This window comes from Juglans microcarpa x Juglans regia, chromosome 1D (genome assembly GCF_004785595.1).
Source record: "Juglans microcarpa x Juglans regia isolate MS1-56 chromosome 1D, Jm3101_v1.0, whole genome shotgun sequence".
Lineage (NCBI taxonomy): Eukaryota > Viridiplantae > Streptophyta > Magnoliopsida > Fagales > Juglandaceae > Juglans > Juglans microcarpa x Juglans regia.
The window spans coordinates 25,826,599-25,846,358 of record NC_054594.1 but is presented as its reverse complement, the minus strand read 5'-3'; the positions used below and the strand labels follow the sequence as shown (position 1 = coordinate 25,846,358).

The 19,760-nt window shown below is 39.4% G+C and overlaps 2 protein-coding genes and 1 long non-coding RNA gene across 4 annotated transcripts; 1 reads left to right on the top strand and 2 right to left on the bottom strand.

The window, feature by feature from the left end:
* Positions 1–799: 799 nt before the first annotated feature.
* On the bottom strand, positions 800–19,280 carry LOC121254424. Its single transcript, XR_005938636.1, has 3 exons — positions 18,997–19,280; positions 14,787–14,789; positions 800–811 (listed from the first exon to the last, which is right to left on the bottom strand). It is a non-coding gene; the product is annotated as an uncharacterized LOC121254424 (long non-coding RNA).
* LOC121254403 (pirin-like protein) lies at positions 7,733–10,207 on the bottom strand. 2 transcript variants are annotated; one of them, XM_041154436.1, is made up of 8 exons: positions 9,952–10,207; positions 9,709–9,906; positions 9,501–9,550; positions 9,353–9,391; positions 9,238–9,266; positions 9,088–9,150; positions 8,905–9,008; positions 7,733–8,541 (listed from the first exon to the last, which is right to left on the bottom strand). In XM_041154436.1, exons 1-8 carry the CDS (start codon positions 10,014–10,016, stop codon positions 8,058–8,060), a joined length of 1,032 nt encoding a protein of 343 aa, XP_041010370.1. In that variant the 5' UTR covers positions 10,017–10,207; the 3' UTR covers positions 7,733–8,057. The 2 variants fall into 2 exon arrangements, with proteins under 2 accessions (XP_041010370.1, XP_041010364.1); XM_041154430.1 differs by having other exon boundaries at positions 9,709–10,207.
* Positions 13,138–13,754, top strand: LOC121254417 (uncharacterized protein At5g48480-like). The gene has a single exon (XM_041154465.1). It carries the CDS (start codon positions 13,146–13,148, stop codon positions 13,425–13,427), a length of 282 nt encoding a protein of 93 aa, XP_041010399.1. The 5' UTR covers positions 13,138–13,145; the 3' UTR covers positions 13,428–13,754.
* Positions 19,281–19,760: the final 480 nt, after the last annotated feature.

Sequence of the window (19,760 nt, the reverse complement as noted above, 5' to 3'; positions counted from 1 at the left end):
TATATATATATATATATATATAATATATATTGTTAAAAAACACAACAGAAAAATACATCAAGCACAACTTACTAAGTTGCTCTACAAGTTTATCCAATTTAGTAATCCTCAAGCGTCTCATCTTAGTGGCAAAGTATATTATATAGTATAGATTAGAATAACACTCAACACATCCACAACCTAAATACTATTTCAAAAGAGAACAAAAAGAGAGAGCTTTTGTATTTCAGATGATCCAAAAAACCAATTGAAAGGGGCTATATATAGCCCACCCCACACAGTTGGCCTTAAAGGCCAGCCTTCAATTGTCATTTAAATGGAAATAACGTTACAAGCAAGTAACGCGTGTCTTAAAACTATGCGTTACATACAAGAGAGGAGGGGGTCAGCCCCACGTGGGCGCCCCTCCATTCAACATATATATTTATTATTTTATAATAAAAAAAAATTTATAATCTAACGTACGTATAATATTAAGTCATGTCTATTTATAAATTTATTTTTATAAAATTACTTGAGGTATCATTGTCTAGATGATTGCTTTATGCCATATATAGATCGTTTGAGCTTGCACATTTTGTGCTCTTGACCTTTGACCATAAAACCTGTTGGTTAATCCATATAAATCTTATCTAGTTCTCCATTGAGAAATGTTGTCTTAACGTCTATCTAATAGAGTTCCAAATCCATGTTTGCTATAGCTAGAATAAGACGAATTGAGACAAACTCACCACTGGTGAAAATATTTCATCATAGTCTATACCCTCCTGTTGGGTATATCTTTTCGCTACTAAGCGAGCTTTGTACCTATCTATTATTCGACTTACATTTGACCTTAAGAATTCATTTGTTCTCAATAGCCTTACATCCTGTCGGTAGATTAACCAAATCTCAGTCTTCATAGACTCAATCTCATCATTAAGTACTTTCATCCACTCATCTTTAGTAGAACATAAGAGAGTCTCATGAATTGTCCTAGGCTCGTCATAATCATGCGGAGCTACCATAAAAACTTCTCCTTAAATCTCAAAACAATGACGGAGAATACTTTCACATGTGCTTCTACACAGCTGAGGTTGATGTGATTGATTGACAAGTAATATGCTCCCACTCATATTCAAGTCTTTTTTATAATTTGTAGGAGTTTGAAGAATTTCTTCATCATTCTCAACTAAATTCCTTGAAGTACTTTTCTCTTATTCCACAATCTCATAAAGTTCTAAACTCCTATCAATCTCACCTCTACTTGGAAACTCATCTTCAATGAAATTCACATCTCATGACTTAATCTCATTCACACTTCCATCAAATTGTTCATCTATTAACACATACCCTTTAGAGTGTTCTGAGTATCTTATAAAGATACACTTCTTTCCTTTATGGCCTTACTTCTCATACTTATGAGAAAGATCTTGAACAAAACCCATTGAACCCTATGGCTGCAAATTACTCAAATTGGGTTTCTTGTCGGTCTATAGTTTATATGGGGTAAAAGTTACTAATTTGAAGGGCACTCGGTTAAGAATATAGATAGCAGTTAAAAGTGTATCCCCCAAAAAGAAATTGGTAGGTTTGCTTGCGCCATCATTGACTTAACCATCTCAAGTAGTGTTTGATTTCTCATTTCCATCACGCCATTTTGTTGCGACGTGCTCGACATCGTCAACTGTCTTTTGATTCATTTTTCATCACAGAGACTTTTAAATTACTCAGAGAGATATTCTTGTCTTCGATCAGTTCTTAGAGTTTTTAAACTCTTGTCTAACTGATTCTTAACTATTTTTAGATATCGCCTAAAGCACTCCAATGCTTCAGACTTATGAGAGATTAAATAGACATGATTGTAACGTGAAAAATCATCTATAAATGTGATGAAGTAGATACCTTTGTGTCCTGCCCTCACACTCATTGGACCACAGATGTCTGAGTAGACTAATTGCAGTGGAAAAGATGCCCTACTGGCTTTTCCAAACGCTTTTCTCTTAACTTTTCCCATTAAACAATATTCACATGTGGACAAGATGACTTTAGCGAGATTGCCTATCAGACATTCTCTAGCTAACTGAGCTATTCTATCTTGCCCTATATGGCCAAACCTAGCATGCCATTTATATGAATCCAAATTATTAGATGTAAAAAGAAAAGCAATAGACTCATTCATATTTGAATAATCCAAATCTAATATTATAAAACCTTTTTGAAGAAAAACATTATCATAAAACACAGGCCCGTGGCCAGTAATACCCCGCCCTCACTACTTTCTTGGCTAGCACCTTTCTTCTTGAGTGACTACCGCAGATCCCATCATGTATTGTTGCCAACTCGTACTACGCTTCTTCAGGGGAGATGCACCTCAAAAGAGGCTATGAGTGGCCCCTTCGACATAGAATTCTCTCGATTAGAGTGTAGCGCGCTTCTCTATTTCTGATCTTCCTAGCCTCGTGTCTATCTTTGCGCACCTCATTAGTTTCCTAGTACTTGAGTATGTCCTTCGCCCAATCTGAGGCTTCGGGCAGTATTTCCATTACCTTAATCCCTACAACAGGTACTTCCATGGTTCGAATCAATGTTTGCTCTGGTAGGGCGGAGTCCCCCTGTCTAGACGCACACCAACTTGTCTGCTTTCTGATGTTCTGCCATCGACACTTATTGAATTTGTAAGTACTTGAAATGGGGGCGTTCAGCTTCTACTAGTGCTATGTATTTTTTTAATTTCTCGCCTTTTAGATCAAACTCCCCTCGCACTTGACTGACCACCACCTGAGACTCGGCCTGTACCAAAATTTCGGTGGCGCCCAGAGAGCTGGCCACCACTAGTTCTAAAAGCAGCGCTTCATATTTTGCTCTGTTGTTCATGGTTTTGAACAGAGGTGCATGATTACTTTCTACCAGGAAACTAGTAAACTCAACAATGAAGTCTGCCAACACTTGCCCCTTTTCTACTGTGTATAGTCGATGTCAAATTCGCTCAGATCTACTACCCAGTTCATGAATCGGCCTAAGGCGTTCTATCATTGCAGTATCTTTTTCAAGGGGGTTTCTGTGAGGACCCTTAATGGGTAAGCTTGGAGGTATGGGTGTAGCTTACGGGTGGTTACTACCAGCGTAAAGGCCAGTTGTTTTATGTAGTGGTATCTAGATTTGACCCCACGGTATGCCAGGCTGGTGTTGTAAACCGGCCTCTAGACGTCCTCCTCTTCGTGCCCTAATGTTGATGAGGCTGCCTGAGGGGAGATTGCCAGGTAGAGAGTCAGTGTCTCCCCGCATCGTAGTTGGTTGAGGAGTAGGGGCTCATGAGGTACTTTTTTTAGAGCCTCGAACGCTAGGTTGCACTCGCCATCCCATACTTGTGCCTTTCATAGGACCTTGAAGAAAGGCAAGCACTTGTTGGTGGATCTTGACACAAACCTGTTGAGAACTGCCACTCACCTGGCCAGCTTTTGCACCTTGTTTATATTTCGAGGTGGGGTCATGTTGAGGATGGCCTCTACTTTCTCGGGGTTGACTTCGATTCTGCATTCTGATACCATAAATCCTAAGAACTTCCTCGATTCAACTTCAAAGATGCACTTGGCCGGGTTTAGCTTCATTTGGTACTGCCTTAGTATTGCGAAAGTCTCCCTTAAGTCGTTCAAGTGTTGTTCTGGGGTTCCACTCTTAACCAGCAGGTCGTCCATGTAGACCTCCATGTTTCTTCCTATTTGATTTTTGAACATGCGGTTGACCAGCCGCTGGTAGGTGGCATGTGCGTTCTTAAGTCCAAAAGGCATCACCATGTAACAAGACAGGCCTTAGTCAGTGATGAATGAAGTCTTCTCTTCTTTCTCGGGATTCTTGCGAATCTGGTTATATCCAGAATAGGCATCCATAAAATTGAGCATACAACGGCCCGCTGTGGAGTCCACAATCAGGTCGATGCGAGGATGTGGGAAGTTGTCTTAAGGGCAGGCTTTGTTGAGGTCGGTGAAGTTGACGTACATTCTCCATTTTTTGTTTGGCTTCTTTACAAGCATCACGTTGGACAACCATTCCAGGTAGTGGGCTTCTCGAATGAATCCAGCAGCTAGCAGACGGTCCACTTCCTTAGCTATAGTGATGTTCTTTTCAACACTGATGCTTTGGCATTTCTGCCTCACTCTTTTGGCTTTTGGGTCTATGCTAAGGCTGTGCTATATGATTTTGGGGGCTATTCCGGGTATGTCCTTGTGGCTCCAGGCAAATACGTCCTTGTGCTCCACGAGGAGTTGTTGCCTGGCGCTCCATGCCTCAGATGTACTTTTGCTGCCAATCCTCACCATGGCTGTTGATTCGGGTTGAGTGGGACAAGTTCCAACGGCTTGTTTGGTTTCGTCTTTCTGAGCCTCTACTCATCTTGGACCTCACCTCCAGCTGGTGCACAGTCGAGAGGTAGTGGCAAGGTGCAATCATCCACTGTAGGGCACATTGTGCTTACCCCGCCATTCGGAGGTATCTCTTTGCGAGTGTGCTCCCATCTTTCTTCCATGACATTCCCTTCAATCCTAGGAGTTTGGTTCTTTCGCTGGTCAGTTTCCATGTTCATCAGCACTATTGGTGAGCTTCAAATTGTCTGGAACAGGTTGTTGCAGGCATACGAAGTACATGCAAGGTCTATAAGGATCCCACAAATGGCGCCACCGTTAACGTCATGTTTCGTACGCCTTTGGGCCTGGTTCTAGCAACTCAAGTTTTCAGAACTTGGGCCTTCGAAAATAGAAAGGAAGGCAATTGGGAAAGGGCGGCCTTAAAGCTAGGGAGTCTCCGATGCCAAAGTCAGAAAATTCTCTTGGAAGTTTGTAAATAAGTTAGAGAGTCTAAGAATTAGAGAGAGTTTCTCGTACCTAACACTTGATATTTATTCTAGAGTTTGGGGAGGGGACAGATCGTATCTGTCCCTACAAAGTCTATGCCCTTCATATTGTTCCTTCTATTAGAGTCTTTTAATATGGCGTGGTTCTGCGACGACACCATTAATGTGGCGTGTAGTTTGGGTAGTGGTGCCATTAATGCGGAGTGGTTCTCTGACCATGCTTTATCCTTTGTGATCCGTCGATGTTCTCATATCAGAGGATCGAGGGTTCTCCATATTTCTTGCCATGTCTTGTACAAGTTCCCATGACCAAAGTGTGGCCGAGCGATATTAGGCGGGTCAGTCCCATCAACCACTTAATTACTTTTCTCTGTAGGCGTCTTACTTCATGGGTGATCTTGGAACTCTGGGGCCGAGGCCCAGTGGACTTTGTGAGGTGGAAAAAATCTCCATACATATTGTTAATTGAATATTATATTTATATCTTATCGTATTTATCCTTTTGTTTTGTAATGATTTTATAAGGAAGTTATATATATTATTCAATTGATGAATATTAAAGGCATAAGTGAAGTAAAAGTTCTTGAATGAGGTCTAGGTTACCTCTAATAATCTACTTTTATTATTAAATCCTATCTTGTTACAGGATCCACCATCGAGATTTAAAACACTTGGCTAATAATTGCAGGAGCATAGGAGTGGATTGTTGTAGTGAGCAACAACATCATGTGTAATGCTCAGGTCGTGTGTCCTCAGTCCGTGATGAGGCTAAAACATCCAATATGATGTGTGCTACGGATCATTGTACGTAGTTCTTCACTCCATGGAATAATATTACTAGTGGAGTACTACAATTCTATCTAAGTAGTAAAGATAGGGAGTTTTTTCTCTCGACTCGAACACTTTCTGGTGAGGAGGAAGTATATCCTTCACTTTTGGTGGAAGAGATTTTTGCCTAGGACAAGTTAATAGTAGCTTAGTTTTACTTCTATCAACTCAATTTAATCTTCGCTTTACTATTGGATCGGATTTTTGTTCAAATGGATGAGGAACTTTCAGAATTATAGAGCAAGTTTTCCTTAACTAAAGAGGAAATGTATGAGATTGTAATAACTGACCAAGACATTGAGAATAATATGAAGAGAGGGAGATTATGTCAGGTGGGAAAAGTAATTGCTAATAAAAAGATTAATAAAGATGCATTCAAGAACACAATGTTAAAAGTGCGGAAATGTTGTGTTGGAGCAAAAATTCATGAAGTAGGAGAAAATCTTTGTGTTTGAATTCCAAACTGAGGAAGATTTGAACAAAATTTGGGGAGGCTAGCCCTGGTTGTTTGACACAAATCTGGTTTGCATAAAAAATTTGATGGTGTTACTCCACCTGCTTATCTGAATTTTAATTCCACTACTTTGTGGGTTCAATTGTATAATTTACCTCTTGGATGCATGAATAAGAAAATTGGAGGTAGAATTGGATCCACTATAGGTAGAGTTATTGAGGTGGAGGCTGATTATGATGGTAATTGCTGGGGAAAGTGGATTAGAGTGCAGGTTGAGGTGTATTTAATGAAGCCTTTAATAAGAGGGAGTATTAAGCATGGTGTGCAAGGATGTGTGGGGATACATAAACAGACGGAAGATACCAAAGATTACAATATGCAACAGTATGGATCATGGTTGCATGCTTCAAGCTCTGCTGCAGGTTCCAGCTATGATAGCACCTCAGGTCCATTATTTCCTACTATAATAAAGCAAGGGTCATGTAATAAGGTGGAACAACTGGCTCAAAAAGAAATTCAGTTGGTTGAAGTGGAGTCAATCAGGAATTGCTTAAAGATAATACAATAGAAGAGTATAAAGAAGAAAGTAATGTAGGCCAACTTCAAATTATTGATTTAACTGTGCTCAACAGGGAGACAGAATCAAAAGAAATAGTACTTGACAATTCAAAGGACTTACTGGACCAGTCAGCAGTTCAACCTTCAATAGCATTGGTGATGCCTAGTAAGCTTGATCAATTAGAAATCCTACAGGATCAGCAAAAGTTGTGTGAATCAGAGAAAATTCCTAAGTTATGTTCTAATAGATGGAAGAGGAGGGTGAGGGGACAGCAAACCGCTGAATTGATGTAATCTGCTAATTATGCTACTAGGAAGAGAAAAAATGATGAAGAATCTGTTATGATGGCAAACGAAAATCAACAAGATAGTAGGGGCAAGAAACAAGCTTTACTATCTGATTTTGATATATCAGCAGATGCTGTTAGTCAATCCCGTCGAGAGAAATGAGGCTTCTAAGTTGGAATTACTGAGGGCTTGGCAACTTTCAGACAATTAGAGATCTTAGCCTGTTGGTTAAGATCCATATGCCTAGCATTTTGTTTCTTATGGAAACAAAATTGCATAAGAAGAACTTAGATGCTTTGAAACTGAAATTGGGATTCAAATGTTTATTTTCAGTTGATAGTGTGGGAAGAAGTGGAGGTATAGTTCTGTTATGGGCAGATGATGTTCAGATTAATATAAGCACCTACTCACAAAGACACATTAATATGTGGGTTAATCAACCAGCAGCTGAATGGATGCTCACTTGTTTTTATGGCAACCCTGAAACAGATAAGAGACATGAAAGGTGGGGTATCTTGAGACATCTGAATCTCCTCCAACCTAAAAAATGGTTATGTTTAGGTGATTTTAATGAAATCTTCCATCATAGTGAAAAGTATGGTAGGGCTAGAAAGGATGATAAACAGATGGAAGATTATTATTATTTATTTACGGCCTAATCAAGTTAAAAAAAAAATGGTGTGAAGAAGTCCAAACATTTAGTCCCAAACAATCGTTATAACTTGTAACAGAATACAAAGAAACAAAATTGCAAAAATAGAGCCAACAAATCTATCTCGTGTTCCTTGATCAGATGTCCAAGAAATAAATTGTACTGATTAGAAGAGCAGAAGCCCATCTACAATCGTTAAACGAAAGATAAAGCCATTCCCATACTTATTGAAAGATAGTCATCAAAGGGAGAAGGTAGATTGTGATGACAAGGGAGTTAAGAAGAGGAAGAAAGTGAACAGAGGAAGAAAGAGAAGAGGGGGAAGATGGAACCATTCCCACGCTAGAGAGAAGGTCGAGTAGGTGGAAGGACGGGGGTAGGTGGGAAACATGAAAGACAGAAGGGAAAACCCTTCTTTTTATTTATACAATTATTATTATCTTTTAAACTTATTGAGATCTCCAGCTCCTGGCCAGTTCAAACCCATTTTTGAAATATTGGTAGTCTTCAATAGCCCTACTAATTTCAGCTTGTGTGTTCATCACAAAAGGACCGTACTGGGCCACAGCTTCATTATGCGGCTGCCCTCCAATCAGCACAAACCTCAGTTTTTTTGAAGCCCTGTTCCACACACTTACACCATCTCCAGGACCCAGAACCAGGAGATTGTGAGGTGCCACAGGAGATGAGCTTGAGGAGCCAAAGACCCCTTCCCCTTCAATTACGTACGCAAAGGAATTCCATAATTCTGGGATTTTCTGATGCACTTGAGCTCCGGGGTTTAATGTGAAATCCAGATACATTGTTGGAGTTCGGGTGTAAACCGAAGATCGGACTCCCATTGATTCTCCTGCTATAACTCGGACCTCGACCCCATCTTCCTCTGCCCTTTTTATCTCCTCGGTTAAAAGTTCTTGATAACTTGGTTCAGTCCTGAAAATTAAGCGCTCAAATTTGTTCAGGAAACTCCCCAGTTAGTGAAGTATTCGGTAGTCAACTGTTACACAGGGCAGAGCACATTTATCAATTGCAGTTATAAATTGGCTGGGATCTTTGCAAAATTTGGGGTAATTTCCAATTTAAGACTCGTGAGAAATTTGCAGAATTCATACACTCTCTCACACAGAAATCAGATATCATGGAGTGATTAAAATCCTTTACACATGGGTATAAGTATTTTGAAGGACTTTAGAGTACAATTTTATACACACACATGTGGATAAGAGGGAAATTGTGGCTAATGAGCGTGCAGAGGATTTATTCATAACTGACTGTTAATGGAAAGAGAGCTCTTACATTTTGTCTTTGGATGCTAAATTGATCCAAAGCTGGAAGCCCTTTGAAGGTCCTTCTCCTGCAGGCATTTCAGAGTGAATAATTCCTCTACCAGCCGTCATCCACTGCAAACAAAGGCAAGTGTCATAAGATAATTTGTTCTAGTTTTTCAAAAGATAATTGATTGCAAATGATATCCCTTACCTGAACATCGCCGGTTCGAATTGTTCCCTTATTTCCTGCAAAGTCTTGATGAATAAGGCCTCCCTATAATCCCAAAAAACCAAACTTAGTTTCTCAACAGTTCAGCCACAATTTTGTGCAAGTTACTGAGCTGCTTTGAGAGAAGTATACCTGCAGCATGTATGTGACAGTCTCAAAACCTGCAAAATAGATAGATATGAAAGATGAAAATATTCGTATTCATTTGGATGATCAACGATGAGATTCATTGGTTTGAATGCAGAACCTCTGTGTGGATGATCAGGAAATCCAGATGGAGGAGTCACTGCAACATCAAACAGTTAAAGTAGTTACCAGCACACAACGTTAATACCAACTGCATTAATCAAAGACAAGTTTAGAACTGGAAAGAATGAGATTGGAATCGTGCGTACGCGAAAAATCAACGAACATCAGAAAAGGGTCCAAAAACTTCAATTCGCTTCTGAGAATCAAATGCCCCCAACAAAAAGAACCCACAAAGTAATCAATACCGGATGACAAAAGCTCAGCCAAGATTGAATTTTTACTCACAAGAATTAATGCCCAGAGGACGAAAACTCCAGGAAAAAGGAAGGAGAAGCCAGAGAAATGCAAGAATACCTTCCAATGCATCTCCTAAAAATACCACCAGCACTCTCTTGTTGAGCTCTTGCCAAAACCTTGTTGACCACCAATCTGGGTTTGTCGAAAGAAGGAGCTTGACCTGATTCTGCCATGATATTCCGGATGTACTCAGTTCTCGGCGTTGCTGGCTTTCTATTGAACACAGTGGCAGCTCGTGGACTCAGATGCTGTACACTTTTAGTAGCAACGTCGTCGGTCTCGCTAATGGTGAAAAATAAACAAACACACAGCAAATAGAGAGGCGCAAGCACAAAACAAAACAACCTTAACAGATTTTGAAACATAGATGGGCACAATTCGGCGATTGATGTATAGAAGAAAACACGAAAGCAGCCGAAGACTCCACTTCCAGTTTCAGTATGGTGGGTTAGCGGCAGACTGGTTCTTGATAGTAGAATGGTAGAGAGACCAGGTACCGCTGTGGGCCCTTCTACTTCCCTGTTAGCTAGGGGGAGCGGGGCTTTTTTTTATTAATATTTTTATTTTTATTTTCTGTAAATCAAGATATTTTTCAAGCGACTTTTGACTTTTGATACTGATAGGGATCAACCAGTGCAGCTACGTGGCAATCCGTTTCTTTTTTTCTCTTTTTTAGAAAACGTGCGTTTTGAATCCTTTTGATTTTCAGTTGCTTCTCTCTTCCCCATTCGAATTTCAGAGCCCCATTCACCTTCCTCTGCCCAGCACCACTCGGCGACGCCGTCGCTCTGTCTAGCAACACCGAGCTACGCTCCTCCGTCTACCCAGCGCCACCACTCCTCGAGAGGCTTGGTTCTTTCTCTCTCCTATTGATAGGGTTTCACACTCTCTCTATGTAACGTCCCAAATCCGGATGATTTGGAGAATTTCTACTTGTCACTAATAAACATATCTCCCAACACATCCAAAGAATAAACTCCAAAAAAAACTTCATAAATGAAAACAATCTCAAATCTTCTCAATAATCTCATTACAAACTCCACACAATCTTTAATGCAATAATAATAAATCAAAGGGGTCCATAACCTCCCGATAGTCATAACAACCAACTAAATCTTTCATAAATCCTACTAAACTCAAGACATAAATAAAACTCAAAGATATTAAAACTAAGAACACCAGAAGTCCTTCTTCTACCGACATCTCCTCAGCTTAGACACAAACAGCATTCTAATCCAGGTTCTCATTTGGACTCACCACATCATCTGAAAAATATTATAATGATAGGGGGTGAGTTATCAATAACTCAGTAAGCAGAAATCATATGCTAGCGTGCAAACATGAGCATTTATCAAGGAGAGTATGCAGAACAAAATATTTTTCCAGAGTTATCATGCAGAACAGAACATATTTTCAAAATAACAGAGCGATGGTTTTAAAACAAGTAAAACCCATGGTACTTTGGCATAACATAAACTGAGTATCATCATCAAATCAAAACAGAGCATCAAACAGAGCAGAGACCATGTTTCACCCCCGTGGTAGGGTTGTGCTAACCCCGGTGGCCAAACCAGGCAGAGACAGAGGTGAAATCTTTCCTTTATTCTTCTCGGAGCCCCGAGTGTGCACACAGGAAAGACCACAATAAAACCACTTTGTTTCCAAAATGGGTGCACTCAGAGACAGAGAAGTTGGTACCAACCCAAACAGAGCAGAGCATAACAGAGCAGAGCAGAGCAGAGCAGAGACAGAATCAGATACGAAAACCAGTACACCATGCCAAAGGTTTTCAGATGTTATAACAAAATAATACAGAGTACCAAAACAGAATCAGACGGTTACACACGCTGAACACAAAAGCCAGAACCTCTTTCTAAAAAAATGCACAACTTTTCATATCCTCAATATCGCTCTTTTCCAGATTTCAGAAACCACATGACAGAATTTAGCTCATGTCTACACAATGCATGCCAAAACATATTTTTTTTTCCTTTTTCACACAGATTTCATGAATAATGCAGATGAGTGACCGAGGTTGATCTTTATTTTCACAAGTTCCCAACATAACACAAAATATGCAAGTTTTTCATAAAATCAGCCTCAGTCTTATTAATTTGTATAAAACCTAGCATAGGAACCCCACTTACCTGACTCCTGCAGTGTATTATCTATGACTTGGATACGGTCTCTATCTGTCTCGCCACCTATTCATAAGATAATATAAACTAAATATTAAAGTCCAACAATACACAATTGGTCTTAAACAACTCAAGACTCAAACTCTAGACCATAATTCAACGAGTTTAATCAAACTTAACTAGCCAAATAACAATCCGGACAGCCCACCCTTCGACCCAAAATATTCTATACTAAACTCAGTATGTTGGTTATAAGTGGAGACTGATTTGGAACTAAAAAAAATGTTTGCTGAAAGTTGGCTTGACAGTTGGCTCGAGCCAAGTTCGCTCGACAGACCGCTCGAGCGAAGGCAAGTCAGAGAGGTTCGCTCGAGTCTCGCTCGACACTCCGCTCGAGCTAATGCAAGACAGAGAGGTTCGCTCGAGTCTCGCTCGACACTCCGCTCGAGCGAATGCAAGTCAGAGAGGTTCGCTCGAGTCTCGCTCGACACTCCGCTCAAGCCAATGCTCATTTGGCTGTTCGCTCGAATCGCGCTCGACAGTCTGCTCGAGCGAAGTACGCAGATTTTGCCAACATAACCAGTTTACACTACACAAAGCACTCTTCTTTCCATTCCCAACTCCATAACATAAAGTATAAACTAACACTACCAAATATTTTCTCAACCACCAGTCCAACAATTCCACTACAATGAAACTTCAAATAATCCAAACCTAGGACAAAACACCAACCCGAAATACTCACCACGCAACAACCAGAAAAACTCACAAAAACTACTCAAACTCACAGCCAAAACAGATACTACATCAAGAAGAAGATAAACCAAACCCAAAACTAAGAAGCAGAAATCGCACAGTTACAGAAGGAGAAATCGATACTTGGATGAGAAAGAAACCCTTACCAGTCGAAAATGGAGGGGATGCGAATTGATGCCCGTGAGTTGCAGACGGAAACCAAAATGCAAAAATGGAGGAAAAATAGAGTGTAGCAGACGGCAACACTCGGGAAACCAGAAGCAACACAGCAACAGAAATCCACGTGAGGAGGTCTAGGGCATGGGATTCGGAAACTCAAACTAATGCCAACAACAAGAAATAAAGATGAAACCGAAAAGAAAAGAGAGACGTGCGAGAGAGAGATGCGGGAGAAACTGAAACAGAAAAATGCGGAAAGAAACGGAAGTTGAAGAAGAAAACACTCACCTCAAAAACGACGTCGTTCAGGATTCTCACTAAACACGAAAATGGCTGGGCCATTTTCACGCACTGATCCGGGCCACTTTGATGAAAAGGCAGGGCCTTACACTCTATCTCTCTCTGACGCTTGGTTCTTATTTTCTGTCCCCCGAAGATTCAATGGCACAGCAGGAGGTCCATAACGGAGGAGCCGCTAAGGGAGCTGTCATCGACGCCTTGGTTTTCACAACGATAAAGCCGCAACTGCTTGTGGAGGTTCCCAAGGTGAGCGACGCCATTCAGTTCTACAAGGCTGCGTTCGGTGCTGAGGAGCTTTGTCGTACCAAGCACCCCAAGCGCAAAGCCGATCAAGAGCTCCCTCTCGTTCCCTCTGCTCAGCTGAAGCTTGATGGCTCCACATTTCTCGTCTCTGACCTCACTGATGACTCTACTGCTCCATAAGCCTCTCTCTCTCTCTCTCTCTCTCGCCGCGTATATACTTTTTCCGAACATTCTTGTTTGTTCGTGTAGAGTGTCACTTTCCTTTGGATCTGTAGGCCTCAAAGGCATTTTTCGGCAATTTAATGGATCTCATGCAATTTTGCGTTAGTTTTTTACGATTTTTACTTCAGAATATACCTAATTTCTCTGGTTTTAGATAGTTGTTCATATGCATGGCTCCTTATTCCATACATTTTTCGCGTATTGATCGCAACGTTATAGTACTATAGATCTCCATCTCTGGTTGGTTGTTCTGTGTCGCTTCCTTCTTAGCTTTCTTGCCGTTCTTTTTTTCCATTTTCGTTGCCATTAGATGCCTGTGTCCTTTTCTGCTGACTTGGTCAAATATGTAACTTACTAGAGTTTTTTCTCCGGACTCTCGCCTCTGATCAAGTTTTGATCTCCCTTATCTTTTAAATATTTTTGTCCCTTAGTCATGTGTGTTGTCCATTTTTGGTCCTCAATGTATGTTTAAGTCCGTTTGCTTTCTTTCTGAATCTTTTAGACCTTTTATTTTGAAGTTTTTGCTCTTTTATGGTCTATCTATAGTCTAGCTTTGGCGTGGTTTTTGCTAGTTAATGGGTTTTTTTTTATATATAGTTTGTTGTTTATGGCTTATTATTTTGTTCTTGTTGCTGCTTTTTTATGTTCGAATAAGCAAAAGACATCAACCTCAACGATTTTAATATTTTGACCTAGAGAACCTGAATGTTGTGCTTTTAGGTCCTCCAATATGGAATTTAGAGTAGCATGGACAAAGCCTAATATGATCTTGTGAATAGTTTGTTCAGAGAAATCTTGTTTTGGTTTAATTATTTCTGCACAAAGTATGGCTTTATTCTTGTGATCCTTCCCACAGATGATTTTAGCTCTTAAGTTATGTTGGAGTTGATCATTATAGAGAAGAACTTGACCATGGATTGACTCTTCGTTATTGTAATACTAAACCAATCATATGATCATGAAATCTTGTTTGTATTTCTTTTGTTTCTGAGATCTAAGCTTCATTGCCCCTCTATTCACTTGGCGCCAAATATGATCATTTGTGAATAGTTTGTTCAGGGAAATCCCATTTTGATTTAATTAATTTTTACTCCAAGTATGGCTTTATTCTTGTGCTTGCGAAGGTGTTTAGTGCATTGTCTTCGAGTTGGTCTTCCATGTCTCTTCAAGTAACCAACGAGGCAGTTGAGCTTTGTGGCTCTACTGAACCATGCAGGCCTAGAGCTCACTGCATCACACTTGATCACTGTGCCTGCAAACTTTTCCTTTTCACTCCCACTTTCTTATGGTTGTTTATGAATGAAGTTGAAAAATGACCCCCTGATTTACAGGTTATGGCTATACAATAGGTGGCTGCAACTATAACTATGCTGCTAGAATGACACAGGATTCACTAAAGATGTTACTCTTTTTGCAAAGATTTTGATTGAATCTCCAAATGTCCATCCATGTTATGTATTTAGATAGCCACAGTATTTGTATGACTGGAATGATCCTGCCTGTGTATGTAAATTGTACCCGTCCAAGTCTAATGTCATTGGAAGTATCCCAACAAAGAATCAAGAAGTCTAAATACCTGCAAATTGCCATTATATTCATAACCTATCCGAGTTCAAGGACTTAGGTTACGTTTGGATAGTGAGAATACCTGAGAAGTGTTGAGAATGTTTGTGAATAGTAATAAAAAAGTAATGAAAAAGTAATAATAAAATATTAAAAAATAGGTGAAAAGTAATGAATAGTAGAAAAGTAGGTAAAAAGTAATAATAAAGTAAAGAATAGTAGTGAGAGTACCTCAAACACTCTCACTTGCCAAACACACCCCTAGTTTTCCAGAGTCTAAAACAGAGCACGTTCGATGCTAAACCAGCCAACATTACTAATAATCACAGCAAATTAGTTGACTAGCATAAGTGAATCTTTACAAATTAGAACGAGCCAGACATGTCTGAGCTGAAGCTATACATACACATTTGGGAGAAACATTAGTTCCTGTTGTACTTTAACTCTGGGAATATAGGCTAAGCACAACAGCTACCCATTTTCACTTTTAAACTAGCCTCGTGCTTCTGCACTTTTGATCTCCCCATTTTCTTTCCAATAAAGATTCCTAGCTTCATGGCTGTAAATAATGCTCATGAAATCAGAAGTGGTCTAACTACCTAGTGAAAATCCTCCAGGTATTGATACTTCCTCACCATCCCTGGACACTTTTTAAATGTAACCATTTCTACTTTAGCTGGATTCGCCTAGATCAACAAACTCTAATAGCCAAAAGAATTCCAAACTGCATGTATCAATAGTAATTCAAGATATTAATATGTCAGTAGGCTAGAAATTCTCTATGAATTTCTAATTTATCTTAACCAAAAGTTGAAAAAAAAAATAGACAATAGAAATTATTCGGCAATACCCACTAAGCAGTAGTTAAAATTCTTTTCCTCTTTTTTGAGTTTTCTTTTCAATTCTTCTAATCTCAAACGGAAGAAAAAAAAAAAAAAGGATGGATTCCTCCTAAGCAAGTAACTTTGACGGATTCCTTCTTTATACCAAATATGGATGCATATTGTTGCAAATTAGATTGAAATCCCTGTTGCAAGTAACCACAACACTAAAATAACTTGGAAAGGATTAGTTCAAAGATTAAATTTGCTTTGGAATTAATGGCTGGAAAACAGATTCTACCATGATGGACTAGCAAACAATTGGAAGTAAAAAACAATACAAACGAGAGTGTGCTTGCCTACAACACAAGTTAATTGGCCTCGTTTTATTCTTTGTAATGAGAGTTCTGCACTACATATCCTTAGCAAAATATTCTAACCTTCAGTCCATGATAATTGTACAAACCGTGTTCTAACCTTCTACCCAAGCATTAGACTTCAAAGTCTTAGTAAACACAGACTTTTCAAAAGCTAACTTTGAACTATTCTTTTGCCAATCATTTGAGTAATACTTGACTGCAACACAGTTTCCTTCAGAATCAAGCAGAGGAATACACTTTAAGAAAGGGAATGATTCCTATGAACCATTTGGTGAAGTAATCATTTCGTCAAACACAATATGGGCACAAAACAAAAAACTAGAATCACTCAAAAATTAAAACAAAACCAAGATAAAAAAAAATACACACAATCAGAGTACAATATTTGTCACCAACCAAAATTCAGTGTATAAAAATCAGTCTAAAACATAGAAATTAGCTTACCCCATCACTATAATGGGTTACAACAAACTGGGGTTCATGATGAGGAAGGAACTGAGATCTGGATTGGACTGGGTTACAACGCAGGCACGGTTCCTCTACCGTAGATCTGGACTTATACAGAGAGACGGAACGAACCGAGATAGAGAGGAACACAATGAGGGGAAGGATGTTTCAATGGAGAGAGCCTTCCCCTGAAACAGATCTCTGGATGCTGGGTGGTTGGCGGGAGGGATGAAGCACACTGTAGAAGAGGGAGGGTCGACGGCTACGCAGGGGGTGGGGGTGGAGGAGAGGATGGGCGACTCGGCTCAAAGAAGAATTTCAAATGGGTGAGAGAGAAGCGGGCAATGCGTAAAAGGAGAAGGAGGGAAAAAAATGAAAAAAAAAATTGACATCACCTTTCCATGTAAGGTGTGTTTTGGCTGATGTCAAACAGTGGTTAATGCCAAGAGTTTTTCAAAAGGAGTTAAATGAGCAATTCTACTCAACCGCCCACTATTCACACATCCTCCACACACCAATTCACATGGCTTTTTTTTTTTTTTTTTAAGCGTTGACGTTTCTTCCTCTTTCAAATGTTTTCTTTCCCAGGAACACAACCCCCCCCCCTAATTATGTCCCGCGTTGTCCCCCCCAGAACGTTGTCCCGCGCCTTCTCCCCCCTAGAACGTTTCTTCCACTTTTAAAAAATGACTAATGGAAACTGAGAATGGGGGCTTACCAATAGGAATAAAAGGGTTCCTGATATGCTTCTTCTTCTCAAAAAACTTTTCCAAATTGGGCTCCGCAGTACCCATCTTCTATGCAGTATATTTGATATCTATCAAATTATTTTACAAGCAAGTATTAGACCTAGAAAAACAAGCATAGAGATCGTCGAAGAGTAGGGAAGCAAAATGCCCAATTGTTATATAGGCTATATAAATTACAGAAAACAACCTCCAAACAGTGTTCAAATCGACGCTATTTCTAGACGCAAGGGGATTTGAAATCGACGGAAACATGGGGTCGAGTTTGCTGTCGATTCGAGCTTGCCGCTTGATTCACTACTATGGGTCAAGTTTGCCCTAGATTCACTGCAGAGAGTGAGAAGACGTGGGACGTGATGGGGGGTGTTCCTGGGAGAGAGAACATTTGAACTTTCAAATGTAAGAAACGACAACATTTAAAATATAAATAAATAAATAAGCCACGTGGGCTAGCGTGCGGAGGATATATGATTAGTGGGTGGTTGAGTAGAATATTTCAAGGTGAAATATGTGAAGCGAGTTTTAAGAGAGCTACTCCCAACCGGTTGAGTGAAAATCTAGTTTTAACACCCACCAATAGAATTTTATCATGTAGGACATGTAATAAATCTTTATCTACACTCACATACAATAGATTTCTTGTTTATTTTTCATCTATTCCCCTCTTCTCTCTCTTTTTCCCCCACCCCGCTAGGGGTGTGCAACCAGATCCGGATCCGGATTCTAAAAATATGGTGGTTATTCACCTAGATTAATCTAGAAATAATATGGGCGGATAACAGAATTCAATCCGGTTATACGGATGTTTTTTCCTTTTTTTGGCTATAAATACGGATATCTAGATTGTAACTGGATTTAGTCCAGATTTATTAATACTTTTTTTTAAAAAAATTATGGTATCATGTTTAAATTGCCCATATTTTAAAAAAAAAATAATTTAAACACTTTTTAAAATTTTTTTGAAAAAAAAAATAATAAAAATGTAAAATAAATAACCTCCCACAAACTTGGATGGGGGTAGTTACTTACATGTCAAGATTGAGATTGATTTGAGGAAAACAATCATGTGAGGTAGAATTGTTAATTTGTAGGGACAAAGGATTTGGATGCCTTTGAAATATGAAAATTTGCCAAGGATGTGCTTCAAGTTTGGCCAGGTAACCCATGGGAGGCGGGGTTGTAGCAGTATTGAGAGTCAAGGAAGTAGAATAGCGTGACTAAAAGTCAATTTGGTTCGTGGCTCTGAGCAGACCTCAGTTCACACATGAGGAACTCAGAATGAAAAGGTTTTTTCTTCAAAAGATAGTCGTTTCACCCGCGGCCTACGAGGCAACAAGTAAAACGACTTTATGAAAGAGCTTAAGAGGGGGCAAGAATCATGGCGATTCCAAGGCTGAGAAGGAAGAAACGCATGTAGAGGCGCAATTTGTGGTAACGGGTGATTTCAGAATTGCAAAAGTTACTCCCGATGGAATCTTGGAGAAGATGTTGGCAGCTGAGATGAGGGCAAAATCTCAAATACATGAAGGAGAAGATATAATGTTACCGAGTGGAGAAGGGTAGCAGACACTAGGGGTGAAAACCGACCCCTTCGGCGTGGTTTTTGGGAAAAACCAACGCCGACCGACGCTTAAGTTTTGGGGGAGAAAACCGGCCAAAACTGGTCGATGGGGAGGAGAAACGCCGATGCTGGCCGATGCTTCATTTCTGTGGCGGTTCACAGTCGGTTCTCAGAATGAGCTTCATCTGAGAGAGTAGAGACTAGAGAGAGAGAGTTGCAGAGGAGAGAGAGAGAGAGAGGATGAGAACTAAGACGCGAGGAAGAAGACGGATTGATATCGAAACGACGCCGTTTGGTTTGGCGTCGTTCTACTTATTTGTTTTAATACATTATAAATAAAACGACGCCGTTTGGTTTATTATCAAACAACGTCGTTTCAGTTGTGTTTAAAACACAACTATAGGATTAAACGACGCCATTCCACTTAAACTTAAATATAATGACGTCGTTTTAAATACAGAGTATATAAAAAAAATTAATTTCTTTAGTCGGCCAATTCAGCAGTTTGAACCAGATTCGAACTGACTATATAACTTATATATATTAAATTTATATAATTTAATATATGATAATTTTGTATTATATGAAATAATTTTGTATTATATGATAAATTGATAAACAATATAATATTAAATTTTAAAATTCTATATAAATAACTATATATTATCACTATAGTATATTGTATTAGTAGTTATACTAATACTATATCATTATATATTATAATATATCACTATAGTCTATAATATAATTATAATATACTACAATATATTATT

Excerpts from the sequence above, each read along its gene's own strand:
- LOC121254403 (XM_041154430.1), bottom strand. The coding sequence starts at position 10,016 with ATGTTTCAAAATCTGTTAAGGTTGTTTTGTTTTGTGCTTGCGCCTCTC. Across the intron at positions 9,151-9,237 it reads CTGTCACATACATGCTGCAG|GGAGGCCTTATTCATCAAGA; the intron begins GTATACTTCTCT and ends TTGGGATTATAG. Across the intron at positions 9,009-9,087 it reads TTCGAACCGGCGATGTTCAG|TGGATGACGGCTGGTAGAGG; the intron begins GTAAGGGATATC and ends CTTTGTTTGCAG.
- LOC121254417 (XM_041154465.1), top strand. The coding sequence starts at position 13,146 with ATGGCACAGCAGGAGGTCCATAACGGAGGAGCCGCTAAGGGAGCTGTC.